This window comes from Lemur catta, chromosome 23, assembly GCF_020740605.2.
Source record: "Lemur catta isolate mLemCat1 chromosome 23, mLemCat1.pri, whole genome shotgun sequence".
NCBI lineage: Eukaryota > Metazoa > Chordata > Mammalia > Primates > Lemuridae > Lemur > Lemur catta.
Genome location: NC_059150.1, coordinates 27,062,100 through 27,083,085, shown reverse-complemented (window position 1 = coordinate 27,083,085; position 20,986 = coordinate 27,062,100). Strand labels below are relative to the sequence as shown.

Sequence of the window (20,986 nt, the reverse complement as noted above, 5' to 3'; positions counted from 1 at the left end):
TTTATCGCAGGGAAGCAAAATCTCTGCACTTCTCCCTACCTTAGATTTTTAGTCAAAATGAATGCAAACAATCACGTGGGATTCAGCCAAGCAGTGACGTTAAATTCTGCTCTGTCAGAGAGAGCATCTGTCAAGCCCACATTTAAACTGCTGCCTGCCTGTGCAGCAGCTGAGGAACTGTGGATTTCATATTATAGCCTAAAACCTCAGTAAAACTGCTCAAAATCCTCCCTGCAGCTGCCAAGCAACAACGAAAGAGAGAGGTAAATCCTATTCTTCTCCAACACAATCGAAGCACTACATTCTAGCTCTGGCTGCTTTACATTGCAGCTCAGTGTTATTACTAGAAATATGGATACTGAGAAGAGAACACAGCCCTGCATTGTCCAGCCAGGAAAACAGCAGATGTAAAAAGCTTCAATGCATCAACTGTCGGGAAGAGTCAACAGTGCTCCAAATAGAACGGACAACTACAGCTCCTTTGTTTAACGAAAGACAGAGAAAATGAAAGGAAGGGAAATTTTCAGAAGACTAGGACCCATATGAACAAGGAGGGTAACTGGAAGACAAGCAGACAGATGGACACTTTGGATACTGTGAAAAGCAATCGCAGGAGGCAGACTGTTGGGGGATGTGCGCATGTTCGATAGCATCTCTTTGGCTGAAGTGATGGCGTGCCAAAAGTATTTTCAGTGGGCATGATCCTCTCCACATAAATGGCCTGACCAAGAAAGGTATGTCGTTATCTTGTGTTTGATATTCATTTAAATGTGTTACCTTTTTATAGCCCTGGAGGCACTAATACCTGATAAACAAGTTTACACAGTTCACTGCCCTTGAAAGTATGAAAGGGTTCCTTTATATATGATTTTTAAAATTGTCATTGTTCAGAAGACAAGCTGTCACTGCTTTATTCAGCTAAATATGTACCTTGGAGTAATTCTGGATTATAGACATATAAGAGAGAAAAGGCAAATAATAATAATATGTGCTTAAAGGATTCTCTGAGAAATTAAACTTAAAAAAATCTGTAGCCCTTCATAGAAAACATAGCAAACCTTTATCAAATTAGGTCATTCAGAATCCTCATCTAGTAAATTAAAGTGCTCTCTTAAAAATGGCTATCAAAAGAGACAAGGCAGTGAAATTACATTAAATAGTATCACGGATAATCTTGAGTTTTTCCAAAGTCTTTTTAAAATAAAATCTTACTACATAACAGCTTTCAGTAACAAAACCTCCAATATCTATCTCCCTAAATAAAGATAATGAATACAACCTCACAGTATCAACAAATTTTAAGTATTCCTGAGCTACAAGAAGATACTAAAAGGGAAGCATTAGCATAGGATCACATAAGACAGTGTAAGTTTATGCATAACACCACAATAGAGTCACATGTTATTACAGTGTCCATGAATACAACTTTCAACAAAGAGATACCAATAGTTGCTAAAAATTCCACTATCTGAAATACTGAGCTTTTATTTTAGGTAACAGACTGATTCTAAATGACTATATCTAAGGTTGTTCCTGGTGATCATTTTAAAAGTGAAATTCAAACACATAATATGAAAATACTTAGATATAAAAATATCCATAAACAGCAATACAAGGTCAAAAAATTAAATATAAATCTAGCTAATGTACTTCCAGGCTACATTAATATGTAGTCTAACTGCTGCCACTATATGTGTGTGCAGGACAGAGATAAATCAAATAAACTATTTTAGCAACAATCATAGTTAGAACATAGCAACTCAGGGCTCAAGAAATCAAAGGTATTTCCAAAATTTTACAAACCTATCAAAGATCCTGATTTTTCCTCAGTTTCACCCCAGAATTCAACAGCTTATTATTTAATAATCGCAAATGACAAACATTTTTGAGACATATGTAAGCACTGCATTCCGAAATCAAGATGGAACAAGTTTACCAGGCCCTATTACATCTCAACATCAGCTCTCACTCATAACCATGAATTTTGATTCTAATCTAAATACTAAAATCAGACAGTATTGAAAATATATGGTTGTAAAAATCTCAAGTACCTCCTGATACCTTTATCTCTCAAAGTTAAAGTCATCAGTTCAGCAGTTTTATAAGCTAGACATCTCAAAACTAAAGTGTGTGAGTTTCTCTATTAAAGAATCACTTAAATCTAGGACTGTTCCAATAGACAAAAGATATTAACTTTTAAAAGCCAATGATAAAAACTGTGGTTCTGTGTACTGAACAGCATTTTACAGTGACAATATCCCCATGAACTTCAGATGTAAATATACATTAATGACTTGAAAATATTATCATAAAAGAATCATAAGAGAGAAATCAAAGCTATTTCTATTCTGAAAATGTAAAAAGTGCAGAAGTATTTTTGCGTACCAAAATATTTTAACTTTCTTATCTTGTTCTCAATTTTCAAGAATTAAAATACAACAGGGAATAACTAGACAATAATTTTATCATTTAATAAAAGGAAGTAGAGTTATTTCAATTTTATTTTCTTTTTAACAGAAAAATTATAATACCTGAGAAACTTTTAATAAAGAATTTTTTAAAGCCTAGACACACAGACTTCATTTAGCCTCAGTACCTTAATGTTTACAAACATACAAATATCATGAAGTTTAATTAAGATGCATATCTACCACACATTGTTATAAAAAACTAGGACCAAAATTATGTATTTATGTTAGATTACAATATGTAATAATTTGCTGTTTTCTGTAACAATGAAATACTTTAGAGACATCACTTCAGATATACTGCTTTCATAAAAATAACTTATTAATTATGATTATTTTCTTCCATTCATTTATTTAGTCCTTTATTCAGTCATTCAAACATCTGACCTTATATTTATTGCTTTTTAAACCATCAGATTTATACTTTCAAAAAATCTAAATGATTGGACTTCAACCAGATTCCAAGCATTATTATATCAACAGAAAGCTAATACATTTATCTTTGTAATACTTAGACCAGATAATCAAATAAATTTAAAAAGCAGCTTTTGTTTCTTTTAAATTTACACACATAACCCTTACATCTACCGGTCTCTTTATGAGGTAGAGGGGGAGTCATTATTATTTATCTAATATATCATTCAGAAATGAAAGCTTAAAAATAGTTCCCTGGTCTAAACAGAACGGCCAACTATTTACAAGTACAAGAAGGAAAAAATGAGTTTCTAAATCAGAATGCTCAGCTGTATTATTTGCAGCTTACCTCCTAGAAAAACTATGTTTTTTTGGTACAGTGAATAGCCTTGGTCTTCATTATAGTAATGTGAGATTAAAATTCATGTAAATAAACTCTAATAAATAGCAAAATAGATGATGTTTTTTAAATCTCAAACTTAAAAACACACAGTTAGTATCTCTCAAAATGATTAAATAATTTTTTACATTTGAGAAATATTATAACTTCTGAAAGTACTATGTAATCTCAGGAACTACAAATTTTCAAACACTGGTGCCTATACTATAAAAATGTTAGAAATTCGTTCAAATTCCCACCCACTTGCTCCTCCTAGTGGCTGCTACTAGAATAGTACTTTCATTCATTTATGCGTAACACTTTCAATCAATATTTTCCAAGTACTTAGCATTATTTATGTGATTTTTACTCTATAACTACTCAGTTACATGAAAATTTCCATGTTAATTAAATATCATGTCAGGGTTAAAAAAATTTTTTATTAACCATGAATCTCTCAATATCACAGGCTAAATGAACACATGTATTTACATATACACTGTAATTTCAAATAAGCAAATAATCCTGCATAAAATTACTTAATTAATTTGTTTTCTTTTGCTTAAAGAAATGCTTTTCATAATAAAAAGTTGAAAAAATTAAAAATGACACATTCATTAGTCCTTCTTCCCAAATGTTTTTTTCTCTTAATGGAATTCAAACTACAGCTCTTTGCCCACCTCTACACCCACACCCCTCATACCTTGGTCCAGAAAAACTAAGAACAAACAGAAAAAAGTCAGAACAAACATATACAACTTTGTGCTATGCACAGAAAACCTTGTTGCAAGACAACATAACCAGCTCTTCATATGTGGCATGAATCTCCCATACTGATATTCTGTAACCTTTTTTAAAATCTCGAACACTAATTGTTATGCTATTAGAAGCCCTAAAAATTTAACAAATTCTTAGAACACAACATAACTCAAGAATTTAAAAATACATTTTAAATAAATTTAAAAAGTTAAGTACTTGGATATGATAGTAGCTACTACCTGTATTTTGTAGGGAAACTGGAAAGACTGTTCAAGGTAGTTCTTGGTTTAATTCTAACACGGAGATAAGTGATAGTGTTCTGCCAAAGCCATAGATAATTAACAATAATTACATGCCATATTTTTTAACCAATTTTAAGTCTAAGCAAGGACAATGATCTCCTGAATCATACATGCAGAAGGTTAAAATTAGAAAAGAGTACTTAAAAATTTTCATCATTAATTACTGTCTAAAAATCCTACACTGAAGTTACTGGACCCTGAAAATTAATTTTGACAGGTGCATCTTCTCATTGACTTTCTCAACACAGTAGGGGCCAGTGGAAACATGCCAAGCAGTGTACTGTGACTAACAGAACTCTGCCACAGTCAACCTTGCACCGTCTGTCCACAACTGATACATGACCATTTTACAAAAAAGGCCACTGACTGTGCACCATACCACCAATGGTATGTCAAATCAATTTTAATTAATGCCAATAAAATTTCCATCTGCTCTCCAGGCCTTCTTACGTGGCCTTTCTCAGGAATCTAGAAACCTTTTTCTTTTCTACATGCATACAACTTTTAAATCTTTAACTTGGGTCAAAAGTATAAATGACTGGAAGTACTGAGACAATGAAATAAGTAGAAGAAAATTAATCCAATGTATCTCTTTAAAATGAAGCTTTTGCTACAAAGGTATATTGTTAAAAAAATTAATCCTGTTCTCAGTGATGTTGTTATGCTGCCAATGGGAAACAAATTATAAATTTTGTTCCTGGGTTATCATATTTTAACAGCTTAAGAAATTCGTATTTGCCTTAATTTTATGAGCATCCAAAGTCCCTTTTAGGCAGTTTTGTCATATTTGGTATTTTGTAAACTTTTATGCTTCATCTTTATAGCATGACTGCGAGGGATACGACGTGAGCAAATCAGAAAATGATTGCCAAAGAGTAGTATTGATTCAGAAGAAGGTAACATTTTCAGTCACCAGTACCTCCTATACCACTCCTGGACATTTACAACATGCTTCAGTGCAGGAGAAGACACTGCTGCTTTGCAAAGATGACCTGGAATGCCAAAAGGTCTCTGTTCCGTACCCATCTAATCGGAGTACTTTCTTTAGTGTTTCTTTTTGCTATGTTTTTGTTTTTTAATCATCATGACTGGCTGCCAGGCAGAACTGGATTCAAAGAAAACCCTGTGACCTACACTTTCCGAGGATTTCGTTCTACAAAAAGTGACACAAACCACAGCTCCCTTCGAAACATCTGGAAAGAAGCAGTCCCTCAAACTCTGAGGCCTCAAACAGCAACTAACTCTAATAATACAGACCTGTCACCACAAGGAGTCACAGGCCTGGAGAATACACTTAGTGCCAATGGAAGTATTTACAATGAAAAAGGTACTGGACATCCAAATTCTTACCATTTCAAATACATTATCAATGAGCCTGAAAAATGCCAGGAGAAAAGCCCTTTTTTAATACTGCTAATAGCTGCAGAGCCTGGACAAATAGAAGCTAGAAGAGCTATAAGGCAAACCTGGGGCAATGAAAGTCTAGCACCTGGTATCCAAATCACACGAATTTTCTTGTTGGGCATAAGTATTAAGCTAAATGGCTATCTTCAACGTGCAATACTGGAAGAAAGCAGACAATATCATGACATCATTCAACAAGAATACTTAGATACATACTATAATTTAACCATTAAAACACTAATGGGTATGAACTGGGTTGCAACATACTGTCCACATATTCCATATGTTATGAAAACTGACAGTGACATGTTTGTCAACACTGAATATTTAATACATAAGTTACTGAAGCCAGACCTGCCTCCTAGACATAACTATTTTACTGGTTACCTAATGAGAGGATACGCACCTAATCGAAACAAAGACAGCAAGTGGTACATGCCACCAGACCTCTACCCAAGCGAACGCTACCCTGTCTTCTGTTCTGGAACTGGCTATGTTTTTTCTGGAGATCTGGCAGAAAAGATTTTTAAAGTTTCTTTAGGTATCCGTCGTTTGCACTTGGAAGATGTGTATGTAGGGATCTGTCTTGCCAAGTTGAGAATTGATCCTGTGCCCCCTCCCAATGAGTTTGTGTTCAATCACTGGCGAGTTTCTTACTCAAGCTGTAAATACAGCCACCTAATTACCTCTCATCAGTTCCAGCCTAGTGAACTGATAAAATACTGGAACCATTTACAACAAAATAAGCACAACGCCTGTGCCAATGCAGCAAAAGAAAAGGCAGGCAGGTATCGCCACCGTAAACTACACTAGAAAAGACAACTTTTTTTCAAATGTGCAATCTGTAAATATTGCTAAAAGCATGTATAATTAAAACTGATTACATCCGTAGGACAAGTTTTAGTTAAAACTCATCACATAAAGGAATTCAAAAAGTTATTTTTTTATTTCTGAAAAAGGTAATTCTTAAAACTACAACATTATATAACAAAAAAGTATCCCAAAAGAATCTATAAAAACCTGTATAAGGGGATTCTGTGTATTAACATGCAATAACAAGCATGCATAAATCAATGGTTCAAGCCCCATGTTAGGGGCCAATAAAATGTATTTGCATATATTTTCCACATAAATTTTAATTTAAAACATGAAGATAATCAAAAGACCCTTCATTTTATATTTAGCTTTTTGTTTTAATACATAATTAAGTGTAAATAAAACATCAATATCAATTTTAAGGAAACTTTATAACTGAGCAAAGGACAAATTTTCTGACCTGACTATTCTAGGGTTCTAAAAACTGTATTCCATGCAATAAGATTTAGTTGAGTTACTCCATAAATACATTCATAAAGCTCAGATGTTTCATCAATGAACTTCTCATCAAAGTATTTACTTTTTGAAAGTAATTGAGATATTCATTTTAATTTCCTTTATTAATACTCATATATTGGGGGAAATTATTTTGACATGATGTGATAAAATGTAAAAAATTAATGTGTCTCAGGCTCAAGTTTTTATAAAAAAAGTTATTAAATGTTTCAAAATAGACAAATTGTTTCCTCATTGGTGTTAAGGGCCAAGCTAGTTTTTCAATGAGTTATTTAATTAGATCAATCATGGCACTCTTTAAAGAGCATCACCATTTAACTTCAAGTATATCTGACTTCAAGTAGATCTACAAAAATAACTGATGCAAAAGCAATCACTTAAAGGCACAAATAGGTTGTACTGCTGAAAAAAGACAAAGGTGCAGGTGCAGTTTCATTCAATACATTTCTAAGATGCATGTCTGCCAAACTGCAACATACGGGAAGTTTATTTCCTGACAGCAGGTGTACACATGCCAATACTTAATCATTTTATGGCACCTATTTCTTTATCTGAGTGCCAAGTTTACAAACCTGCAGTTTTTAATTCGGTAGATGACAAATATTCTGCATCACCAATTAAAAACCTTTCTGGGAGGGATGGGGGGAAAACTACAAATGTTTGATGAACACTTGATTCTAGGATGAACAATGTATACAATGCACTTTTATCAAGTTTTTAATAAAAAATGGTAAACAAAAAACTTTACTGAGTGTTATAATACAAATATTTTCACAGTAATTTTGTTTGCCTCCATCATAAATTTTCAAATCAAGAAATACCAACCCACTAACTTTAAAATAGGGTTTTTTGTTGTTGTTGTTTGTTTGTTTGTTTGTTTTGAGACAGAGTCTCGCTCTGTTGCCTGGACTAGAGTGCCGTGGCATCAGCCTAGCTCACAGCAACCTCAAACTCCTGGGCTTAAGCGATCCTATTGCCTCAGCCTCCTGAGAGGCTGGGACTACAGGCATGCGCCACCATGTCCAGCTAATTTTTTCTATATATATTTTTAGTTGGTCAGATAATTTCTTTCTATTTTTAGTAGAGGCAGGGTCTCGCTCTTGCTCAGGGTGATCTCGAACTCCTGACCTCGAGCGATCCTCCCGCCTTGGCCTCCCAGAGTGCTAGGATTACAGGCGTGAGCCACCACACCCGGCCTAAAATAGTGTTTTGATTCTATACAAGTATGTAAATTTATCCATCTTAAATTAGAATGTTTATCTTAATTCTAATAATAATCATTTTTATCCTTGATTCTCCTATGAAGGAATAAAACACCAGAACAGAACTACAACATCTGTTAAGGCAGAAAATCAAAAAAACTATTTAAGTACTTATTTAATATGTTGAATTCTATTAACATTCAATTTCTCTCTGACTCTCAAATCAGTAGCCTAAGTGTTCTATGTTAATAATGTATATTCTAGCATACATCCAGTAATTCTGAAAGCTGGTATGTAACACACCCTAGTTCTTGGTTCAAGTCTGTTTCTCACTCATTCTATATGATTACAGAAACATCAAAATCACTAAATAAAAGTTACACATGAGAGGGTAACACCAAATTAGATCAGTAAGTTTGATGAAAGACAAAAGGAATCCTTCCCTCAGGGTAATGTTCTCTGATTTATACTTCAGAAGTTAAAAAAAGAAAAAGGAGTGTGTGCCCGCACACACGTGTGTGTATGTGTGTGTACACAGTACACAGGTATGTACACAGAAACAGAACCCAAGCTCTATTTGTACAAATTATGATTACAGTGCAGGATCTTTCAAGATAGTAATTTTCTTCTGGAAAAATTCAAGTTTAAAAAAGTTGACTTATGAAAAACAGATTTTTTAACAGACACCTAAATTCCTCCTATCTCAGTTATCAATTTAAAATCATTTCTATATTCCTAATAATACTGTCTTGGAAAATAATGATAACCTTATGACATTCTGAGTCCTCAAAGAGGACTAAATCAAATAAAGTTTCTTAGTACTGTTGAAAATCCTTATTTTAAAATAAATACTGTACTATTATTTTTGACTTTTCACTCTCAACAATAAGCAAGTTGATTTCTTGAGCAAAATGCTCAAGATAATGTATTTAAACATCTCACCATTTGTTAATTGTGCCTTCTTCATCCCAGTACTATGTAGTTTTTGTATATATAAAAATATACAATTAAACGACAGTATTACCATTTGGTAAAAGGAATGATTACTGTAACAACTATGTAATTTTTTTGCTCAAAGTGTTAATAGGTATTTTATTTATTTTTATTTTTTTTATTTCAGCATATTATGAGGGTACAAAAGTTTAGGTTACGTATATTGCCCTTGCCCCCCCCCCCCCGCCAATCAGAGCTTCAAGGTGTCCATCACCTAGACGGTGCACATCGCACTCATTATGTTATGTATACAAAAACATGGAATGCTTCACGAATGTGCATGTCATCCTTGTGCAGGGGCCATGCTAATATTCTCTGTATCATTTTAGTATATGTGCTGCCGAAGTGAGCACTTAATAGGTATTTTAGAAGATGAAAATACCAAAAACTTTCAATACTTATAACACTAGCTTATTTTGATCAAGGTTTGAAGTAATGAAATTCTAATTTAACCAAATAATTTAGATTTCTCCTCACTTCATTGTATACAGCATAATCACACATAATCTCAACTGGAATTTTATTATCTATTTCCAGCAAATCCTTCAAAAATAGTACCAATAACAGCAGCAGCAGAGTCAGCAATTTACTGACTGTGTAAGCAGTGTGCCTAGTACTGTATTAAAACACTTTACATATGTGATCTCATAATCCTCATAAACAACCCTAAGAGATAGAAAAGAAAGATTCATGGGAGAGGTTAAATATCTAAGATCACACAGCCAGTAAAGCTGCAGGTTTCCATTTCAAAGATCATGTTCTTAATCATTCTGCTGTTCTGCTATATATTTCACATATGACGGCTGCTAAAAAGTCTAAAGAGCTAAGCAAAACCGGCCCGTCCCTCTATTCTCCCATTCTCTGCTTGTTCTTTCCCCTTTGCCGGGGCCTCCAGGCTTTGTAGCCATTTTCAACACTGGAAGGGCACCTGAGGCGCAAACAAAGAGCAGGGATAAGGGGAGAATATCTGATCCCCCAGTTATTTTCTCTTCTTTTCAGTTGTTTATAAGTGGTAACCAGAACCTTTGAAAGGCATGTGCGTTACCTGATTATCTCTTGCTACTTAGGGGCCTAAGGTACATCCGTAAACACAGGCAAGTGGCACTTAGAAATTATAAAATGTGCTTCTTTTAAAGCACAATTGATAATTTTTAAAAGACAAAAGTGGCACTACATTTACTCATCCTACTGTTATTCACAAACTGTTTAGCTGTGAGGTGGTAAAGCCTATTTATCCAGCTTATTTAGGTAAAATTTTTTTCTTGCTTATCTAAGAAATTTAACTATTTAAATTAATCTAGGTTTTACAAGCTCCTTTCCCCAAAATCCCTATCTAAATACATTTCTAATATACCTCAGAGAATGTCAATGTAGCATTTAGACATTACTCCCAGAAGGCAGAAAATGTACATCAAATATTAAAATGGGCCAGAATCCCTACTACCAGCAAACAGTCACACAATTGTTCCTAGCTCCTACAATGATTCCATAATGTTCTGTAAGACCACCCCTCTGTGCGCTGTGCCACCTGAACAAATCAGGGTACAAAGGGATCCAAGAACAACTTCTCTATTAAAGACCAGCTGAAGATTTTGTTATCTGTTCATAATCAGTATCCACAGAGAGCCTCAGAAGAGCAAAAAAGCTCTTGTGTATACAACATAATGGAGCTGAGACTATGTTGCAATAAATGCCTTATTACTGGGAAGAGATCAGGGAAACAAGAGTTTGGGGCTTGTGTTCCTAAGATCATGCCACCATGAAAGAAGGCCAACATATCCCCAAAGTAACCACAAAGATGACTGTCTGGGCCTGATACAATGTAATATGTTGTTTGCGCCTAGAAATTAATGAACAGAAAGAACTAGCCCACTGTTTCACGTTTGCTTAAAATTTGTTTAAAATTGCACTCCTTTATAAGAGATCTGTTTGTATCATGACAAGGTAAAAAAAAAAAAAAAAAATAGCTACAGCCTTTTTCCTGACAGAAGAGAGGTAAGAGAATGACTCCTATACACTTAAGAGAGAAAGCTAATAACTGGGCAAAAAAAAAGATGAGTAAATATGATTTTTACAAAAATAAAACAAAGCTTTTAATCAAAGTTCATAAGTAAAACTTCTAATTTAAAGTAAAGTTGTTCCTTATTATCTGGGAGGGATTGGTTCCAGGACTCCCCGTGGATACTAAAATTCACAAATGCTCAAATATCTTACATAAAATGGTATAGTGTTTGCATATAACATATGTACATCCTCACATATGCTTCAAATAATCCCTAGGTTGCTTATAATACCTAATATGATATAAATGCTATGTAAATAGTTGTAATACTGTGCTGTTAGGGAATGACATGCAAAAAAGTCTGTACATGTTCAGTACAAATGTTTTTGGGTTTTGTTTTTGTTTTTTAATATTTTTGATCCACAGTTGGCTGAATCCACATGGAACCCACGGACACGGAGAGTCAACTGTATTTGTATGTCTGTATGAATGTCTATAAGTATATGTACATTTAAAATATATATATATATAAACCCAAGTTATCTTCTCTCATTCCCAAATTTAATACTTTTTCAGCATTCCCCATCTCAGTGAATGGCTAACGCCAGTCAACTGACCACAAAGGAATACCAGGAATCACCTTCCATCTATCCCAAAGACCTGGATCCTTACTGGACTCTATCTGTTTTTCTTCATCTTACCCCTCTAATACAGCATCTTTCACTTTTGAACTACTGCAATACCTTTATACCCAGTTTCCTCATAACCACATAATCCGTTGCCAATATGACAGCCAAAATGGTTCTGTCAAAACACAAAGCTGCCAACCACAACGGCTCACGCCTGTAATCCCAGCACTTTAGGAGGCCAAGGCAGTAGGATCACTTGAGGCCAGGAGTTCGAGACCAGCCTGAGCAACACTACGAGACCCCATCTCTACTGGAAAAACAAACCACAGCCAGGCATATACCTGCAGTCCCAGCTACTTGGGAGCTGAAGCAGGAGGATCACTTGAACCCAGGAGTTTGAGGCTGCAGTGAGCTGTTATCATGCCACTGTACTCCAGCCTGGGCAACAGAGCAAGACCCTGTTTCAAAGTAAAAACAAAAAAGAAAAAACCCACAAAGCTGTTCATGTCATCCACTGCTTCAATGGCTTCTCAATGCACTTAGAATAAATACCAAAATCCCTAAAACCCTTGGCCAGCTACAAGGTTCATAAATGATTCTCTTCCTTGTTAAGGCTAATCTCTCTACCTAATCTTTTGATGCAATTCCTACCTTCTACCTCATTATAAATTATTGTCTCTCTCCCTCAAGACTGATTTAAAAAGCAAAAAACAAAAAAAATCCTGACTGAGGAACAGCGAACTAAAATCTGACTCAATGAAACAGTCTCATGCTTTTGTTTAAAGCATTTTTATTTTGTTTAAAGGAAAATTTTTTACAGTATCAAATCAAATTCTCTCTGTAGTGAGCAAGTATAATAGTGATATGGAGAGAAGGGATCCAAGAGATGTTAGGAAGTAAGGTCTATAGGTCTTAACGATGCCTGGATATTATTGGAGATGAGGGAGGAAGTACCTAGCAAGGATGATACTCAAGATTCTGGCCTGAACATTGATGAGATGACAGTGCCATTCACCAAGAGAGAAAACACTGTATAACAACCTGATTCACCAGGGACAACATAATAAAGAACCATCAAGCAACATATAAAAGGACTGTCAAGTGGCACTGAGGACCTATATATTACAAAGCATCAATAACAATGATAATAAAATTATCACTCTAAACACATGCAAGAACAGGAAGTAACTAAAAATATAATGCATAGTATGGGCTTAAGATTCATTTGATAAATACTTTTCAAGTGACACCTATATACCAAAGTACTCTGTTCTCAGCTCTGAAGATATGGAGGAAGGCAAAAAGGACATGGTTTCTACTTTTAGACTCTTAATAAAAAAAAAGAAAGTCAAAACAAGTAAGAAAATTACTAGAAGAAAAAGGTCTCTGAAAAAGTGACCACTAAACTGAGATCTGAATTATGAGAAGGAACCAGTCTTATTAAGAGCAAGGAGAAGAATGTTCCAGGCAAAGAGAACTAGAAGGATAAAAGCCACTGATTGCTATATTTGCCTTTGGGGTCTTAGTCATAACTTCTTTGCCCAACAGAAATAAATAAATGGAAGTTAATTAAATTAAAAAGCTTCTGAGCTAAATAAACAATCAATAGAGTTAACAGACAACCTACAGAATGGGAGAAAATATTTGTAAACTATACATCTGACAAAGGACTAATATCCAGAATCCACAAAGAACTCAAACGAATAAGCAAGAAAAAAGCAAACAATACCATTAAAAAGTGGGCAAAAGACATGAACAGAAGTTTTTTGGAAGAACATAGACAAATGGCCAACAAACCTATGAAAAAAATGCTCACTGTCACTAATCATCAAGGAAATGCAAATTAAAACCACAATACCACCTTACCCTTGCCAGAATGGCCATTATTAAAAAGTAAAAAAATACTATATGCTGGTGTGGGTACAGAGAGAAAGGAACACTTACATGCATACTGTTGGTGGGACTGCAAATTAGTACAACCTCTATAGAACACAGTATGGAGATTCCTCAAAGAACTTAATGTAGACTTAAAAACGTACCTACTGGGTACAATGAACACTTAAGGGTACAATGAACACTATTCTGGTGATAAGCACACCAAAAGCCCCAACTTAAGCATTATACAAGATAGCCACGTAACGAAAACACTTATACCCCCTTAATTTTTTTTTTTTTTTTTTTTGAGACAGAGTCTCGCTTTGTTGCCTGGGCTAGAGTGAGTGCCGTGGCATCAGCCTAGGTCACAGCTACCTCAAACTCCTGGGCTCAAGCGATCCTACTGCCTCAGCCTCCCGCGTAGCTGGGACTACAGGCATGTGCCACCATGCCCGGCTAATTTTTTCTATATATATTTTAGTTGGCCAGATAATTTGTTTCTATTTTTAGTAGAGACGGGGTCTTGCTCAGGCTGGTCACGAACTCCTGACCTCGAGCGATCCACCCGCCTCGGCCTCCCAGAGTGCTAGGATTACAGGCGTGAGCCACCGCGCCCGGCCCCCCCTTAATTTTTTGAAATTAGAAAAAACTAATCAACTTTTTAAAAAAGGCAGTGAAGCAAAACTGCAACCAAGACTTTTCTTAATAAGTAGTGTCCCTTTACTTAAGATCACAGACTTCTGGATAGAATTCAGAAGGTCCCTGAATTCTGATGAGAAAAAAAATTATACAATTTTATTTTCATCGGCCTCTAACTGAAATTAACATTTCCTTCCTTCGTGAATGTAGATAAACAAGCCACAGAAATATTAGTAATAGTTGCGACTTTGTCACTAACAGAAATCAGGTATTTTCATTATCACCTTACAATAGTTACAGATATCTTGAAATATTATGTATGCTCACCAGACTTTAAAATTTTGGCATTTGTCAAATTTGCCACCAGATCTTGTTATTTAATACATTAGTAAAGAAGCACAAATTATGTCATAAATGTGTATTTTTAAAATATCTGGATAATTTTCCTTCAATGTAATCTGTTTTCTTTATCTTATGCATTCTATTTTATGCATTAAAAACAGCATTCAGAGAGAAGATTCATAGGATTCAACAATCTGCCAAATAGGTCCATGGCACAAAAAAGATTATGAACTAGAATAAAAGAAACAAGATACCCCACAACTAAATGCAACTTATGGTGCTTGTTTGGGTCCTATTTCCAATAAATGAACTACAAAAACAGTTTTCAGAAAAATCAAAGAAACTGGGAAAAGAACTATTTGATGATATCAACATGTTTATTTTGTTGTGTACAATAATGGCACTATGGCTATGTAAAAAAAGTCTGTACGTTTTAGAGATGCAAAGCGTGCAGTAACAAAATGACAATGTCTGGATTTTGCTTTAAAATATCTCAGGAAAAAAGGAAGAGGTAGAACAGATGAATAATAGTTTAAAAATGGTAATTACAGAATCTCTGTGATGGGCAGATGGAAGATCGTGCTATTTTCTCTAATTTATGTTTGAAATTTTTCATAATTAAGGAATTAAGAAAACAAAAATAAAAAAGCATCCCCTTTTGCTAGCTGCTTTGCAAAAAGGAGCCCCTCTAAAGGAAAAAAAACAATTACAAAGAGGCATTACCGGTCAGCAAACTAGAGAACGATGCTCCTTTCTCTGAGCTGACGTCCTATGGCAGGTTGCCTGACTTGAGTGTGCAAGCTAACTAGAGATTTTCCTCTTTCCTGTTCCATTATGTTCAGGGAAGATGACAAGAATCCTTAAAATTTGCTATGGTATTATTCATATTTTATGAGTATGCACTCTGTCTAAAGGCACTCATCATTCATTTCAAAGAAAAAAAACCCTATTTTCCCATTATATCAGCTGTCTGGAAATAGAAAATTAGATCTTTGATCAAATTAGTACATGTTGGCATTTGAAATAGCAATAATTTAGGAGCAACAATCATATAATCTTAAGCTACCAGGTACTGATTAAGTTTAGGCTTTATGTTTAGAAGAGCCTGAACTTTATATTCAGAACACAGGGTAGGAGGAGCAGGAAAGCTAGGTAGTTGCAAATACACATAAAGGATGTAATGCCAGGTAACTGCAGTCCTCACAGCTGGTAGAAACCAACACACTGGATGAGAGGGTGAAGGAAGGTTACACTTAAGGAACTGGGCCATACAAGATGGTTCCCAGGCTGTCAAAAAATGACCACAAGTGAAAAGAGGTGGACTATACATCTCTCTGGTCCTAACATATTTAAGGTAGGAAGATGAACCAGGTTCTACAACTGCAGGGAGGTGAGTTTGCTGATCCTCTCTTCTCCATGCCCATTTACACTATCCTGAGCTCCAAATTTGCCATCTAACTCTACAGTCTTTCTCATCAACTGCTTTTTTGTCTCTGTACTGCACTCTTTTCTCAGCCTGGCTGACTGACCAAAAAACAATCAAATAAACAAACACACAGAAAGCAAAAACATCTTATAACTTTGTTCCCCAAATATCATATGATGTCACAATCCAGCAGATACCTTAGTAAAAATGTCATTATGACATTATGAGAAATAGTCTTTTAAAAAAATACCAAAAATCAAATCCTATTAACTTTAAGCAATCAAACATTCCCAATTACAAAAGATTTATTTGTAAACCTTTTATTCCTTCAGAACTAAGTATATTCTATAATACTGTTTCTCACTGCTTTTAGTATAAAATCTAAATCCATCATTAACAATTTTCATTTAATATTCTCACATCTCCTAAGATAATTTTAACTATGGTACACAGGCAACAGGCATTATGCAACTGTCTTCATTCTTACAAATATATTAAGTTACTATGTTTACTTAACAGTTATGTATGTGTTTAAATAGTATCCTTCCTAAAATTCATCTATCAGTTCCTAAAGACAAAAAATTCAACAAGTACTGATCACCTGAATTAGAAAAAATTGTTGCTCCCTATATCCACTGATAAAAATTTAAGTCAAGAGATTAGCAAGTAACAGCTGTGAGACAAATACAGGCCATTAATTGTTTTTATATGACCACAGCCCAAGAATGGTTTTTACATTTTTAAACCGTTGAAAAAAATCAAGATAATATAAAAAACAAAAAGTAATTTTGTGACATGTATAAATTATGTGAAATTCAAATTTCAGTATCCACAAAGATTCATTGCAAAGCAACCACACACATTCACTTGCCTATTGTCTATGCTGCCTTTGTACTACAACAGCAGAATTAAATATCTGTTATAGGAACTAGTGTTAAAGCTGGTACTCACTGCTGGTTGGCACACTACAAACCACGAAGATGTAGTTATACTGCTTTACACTATTTTAATCCTCCAAGAAGCACACATCACTAATATTTTTGTCCTCCCTCCTGTTTACCACTGTATCCCCAGGATCTACAGCATAGCAGTATTCCACACACAGCAGGCACTCAGGAAACATTTGTTGAATGAATGCAAAACACAGCATTCTGTGTGCCATGCGTTCTGCCATACAGTGACGTTTGAATTTTATTTTTTAATTGCCAGTGAATATATATCATACCAAAACAAGACGAAAAAAGTACTGTGTTCTTAAGGCACAGTGAAATGCAGATTTTGTTAATGAATTAGATGGCAAAGCACTGTCTGTAAAGACACTAAAACTGGGCTAAAAGAATACGAAATATATCAGTATTACCAGACTAAGTACCCATCACAACATTCCCAACTCACAGAAGAGCAATGGTCAGAAAAATTAGAAGTTTAAAATGAAATATCTCATCACAATAGAATTTCTTCACAAAAATCAAAATTAGGCTGCAAAGCAAATTTGAGAACTTCATTTGTTAGCCAAGTAAGAAAAATAGTTTACCCAATGCGAGTTAAATAAGTTCTATCTGAATGAAGCAGGCAAAAAAATGTATCCAGAGAAAATAAACTTGTTTAAGACTATTAGCCTTTCATCAAGAACTACTGCTTGAAGAGCTGAGGACACTGGGTGCGATTGCAAATGCCAATCAAAAGTCAAGGCAAATGACTGTGTAATTTTCTTTGGCTATTGCTGAGTTAACAGATGTTACTAATACTACTCAGCTGTTTATTTTAGGAGTCAATGTTATGTTTTGAAATGACTGAGGAATTAGCCCCCACGAATATTCTACATGAAACAACTATAGGAAAGAATAATTTCAAAGTAGTTCAGAAAACACTCATCAAGTACACCGCATAGTAGAATCTGTTAAGATGTATTACAACAAATAATGGGGAATATGTGAGCAGAAAACCATTTAGATGGACAAATTTACCAAGCTTGTAAAAATGTTAGGCATCTATAGCCTACAGTTATTCATCAGCAGGTATTTTGAAGAAAATACTATTATTTATCATGTGCTGCCAAGCCATTAGCATCAACAGTGACTTTACTTGCTCTCGTAGATTAACCATCATCAGTTCTACGAACTTTTGTTAGAAATAATTGATGTGTCCTACCATACATAAGTTCAATGGTTTGTTAGTAGTAAAGTGTTACTGCGATTTTTTTTGAGCTCAGGGCCAAGATTAAATTTTTCTGAATGAGAAGATCCAGCCTCAACCACTATTACTAAACACTGAATGGCTTTAAAAATTAGATTTTGCTACAGATTTGATGGTTGTTTTTAATGAATTCAACTTAAATTTCAAGACAAAACAGTGATTGTTTAATAAACTATTACTGTTGTTTTGAGGACAACTAAAGTTGTTTGCATTACAGGTAATCTCATGCTACCTTATATACCTCCCATGTTGTCAAAAATTAAAACAAGAAATGACAATTCCATTCTCACACAAATCAGCACTGGACATATTTTCCAAAGTAGAGTTTAGGCCTCATTCTTCAGACCTTAATACAAATGCAAAAGACATTTCCTTATGTTAAAATCCGTGTAACTGTGCAATTGGAGAACTTCCACCTAATCCTCCACTGACAATAAGTTTCTAATGTAATGACATGCTAAAAAAAAAGCAGATATCAAGAAAATAATCTACTAGAGGTCTAGAAACGCCTTCCAAGTGACAAATATGCTCAATCAATAACACATGCTCATGAAATGATAGTATTTAACAGTACCTATCTGTATGAAAAGCTATTTCTTTCAAAGAGGAAATACACAAAATCTCATTATAGATCAGCATTAGTAGATGCATACAATTAATTTGGGTAATAGGGAACACTAACTTTGAACCCCAAGTAAGCAAAATATTATCCCTTTAAAAAAGAAATTTCATTCTTCTCATCAGCAAACCAGTATTACACATTGTAATCATATATTATTTGTCATTAAAACTTTATGGAAATTTGATTTATCTCTTAGTACATAAATAACTACATAATTTCTTTGATTTTGTCTATTGGTCAATAATCCTAAAATATTTACTATCTGCAACCAGGAGTAGTAGCTCATACCTATAATCCCAACACTTTGGAAGGCTGAGGCAGGAGGATCGCTTGAGGCCAGGAGTTTGAGGCTGCAGTAGGTGGTATGATCCCACCACCGCACCTCAGCCTGGGCAACAGAGTGAGGCCCTGTCTGACCTTTTAAAGAAAATGCTTGCCAATCCACAATTTAAATAATTACACTTAAACCCTCTTAAATTACTTGTAGACTAAAAAATGTAAGGCAATACTGGAAACACAAACTATACAAAAATCCTGCTGTATTACCTATCTTCATTCATATCTGATTCTTCATTTTTGTATTCTCATTAAAAACAATTTCGCACTTAAGTTTTTAAGAATTCAGCTGAATGGTTTCGGAAATTAGCTTTTATTACAAACTTGATAATTGTTTCTTAATGAATTCAACCTAAAATTATATGGCAAAATAGTGCTTACATGTAAATCTCATACTGTGGTAAAAGATGGCTTGTTTATTTTAATGTGCTAACACCAAAAATCAATATAGCAGAAAATAAATAAAAGCCCAGATAAAAATGGTAGATTTTCATTGCAAACCAAATACAAATGTCAGCATACTTAGTTTAAATGTACCAGTGGAGACCTCAATCATTTTTTTATCAGTTGTATGTACATGTGGGAGGGGGAGGGAAGCATATATACATGGAGGGGGAAATGGAAGAAGGAGATAGTAGGAGAAACTTTTCCTATTACTGAAAATAGTTCTGCTAACTTCACTAAATGAAATTTATATAAGTATAACCAACTGAGTAAAATGGGAACTATATTATAATCCACAAATTATTCTTATTAAAATACTCATACTTAGTAATTATGGTATATATATATATATCTTCAGTTTTTCAAATGAATGTCAAAGTAGAATTTTTTAATGCTGCCACCCTGAGGCTGTGTAAAATGTTCATCCAAACACAAAATGATTATGTCTATTTATATATAAAGTCTTCTACAGTGGTACTCATATTAGTACTTCTCTATTTGTGCTTTAACTATTAGTACTTCTGTATTTGTGCTTTAACTATATTTGGTTTTATACTCATTCTGACTGCATTCTAAATCTTAAGTACTTTTATACAATGGTAAGAAAACACTTAAATTGTAGTGTCTTTGTACCACTGAAATTACTGAATTAATCAAGAGGGTGAGATTTAAATAGCCTCACTAATTTGATTATCAACCTGCAATAAGTGAAAGATAGAAATAAGTGATTTCTACGCCAGGCAAGGTGGTGTGTGCCTATAGTTTCAGCTACTCAGGAGGCTGAGGCTAGAGGATCAAGTGAGCCCAAGAGTTCACATTCAGCCGGGGCAATACAGTAAGAACTCATCATAAGAAAGAAGGGTGGGGAGGACGAGGGTGGGGAGGCGGAGGAAGAAGGAAAGGGGGAGAGTGAGAGAGGGGAAAGAGGGCTAAGGGAGGGGGGGAGAGAAAGACAGACCTCCAGAATCCAGTAGGAAATCCTTGCTCTTCTCTTCCCTTCCAAATCGGCAAAACTAAATGGAACTAATCCTAGGACTACAGTTCAAACTTGAAGCAAGATCATTCTATGACTCCTACCCTCTCTAATGATAAATCAAATCCCTTGGATATCTACATTATGAATTTCAAATTCAAAAGAGCTGGCTGCTTCACCATCATCTTTTAACAAATCAAAGAGAACAGAAAGACATGTTAATCCTAAAGTTGAATTGGCAATCTACAC

At 34.6% G+C, this 20,986-nt stretch overlaps 2 protein-coding genes and 1 pseudogene across 2 annotated transcripts in view; 1 reads left to right on the top strand and 2 right to left on the bottom strand.

Moving 5' to 3' along the window:
- CDC73 (cell division cycle 73) overlaps positions 1-20,986 on the bottom strand; it is a 127,578-nt gene that overhangs the window by 64,765 nt on the left and 41,827 nt on the right. The window lies entirely within an intron of this gene.
- B3GALT2 (beta-1,3-galactosyltransferase 2) lies at positions 108-7,805 on the top strand. Its single transcript, XM_045536354.1, has 2 exons — positions 108-734; positions 5,147-7,805. The coding sequence occupies exon 2, from the start codon at positions 5,271-5,273 to the stop codon at positions 6,537-6,539; it is 1,269 nt and encodes a 422-aa protein (XP_045392310.1). The 5' UTR covers positions 108-734; positions 5,147-5,270; the 3' UTR covers positions 6,540-7,805.
- Positions 9,506-9,606, bottom strand: LOC123627162 (annotated as a pseudogene).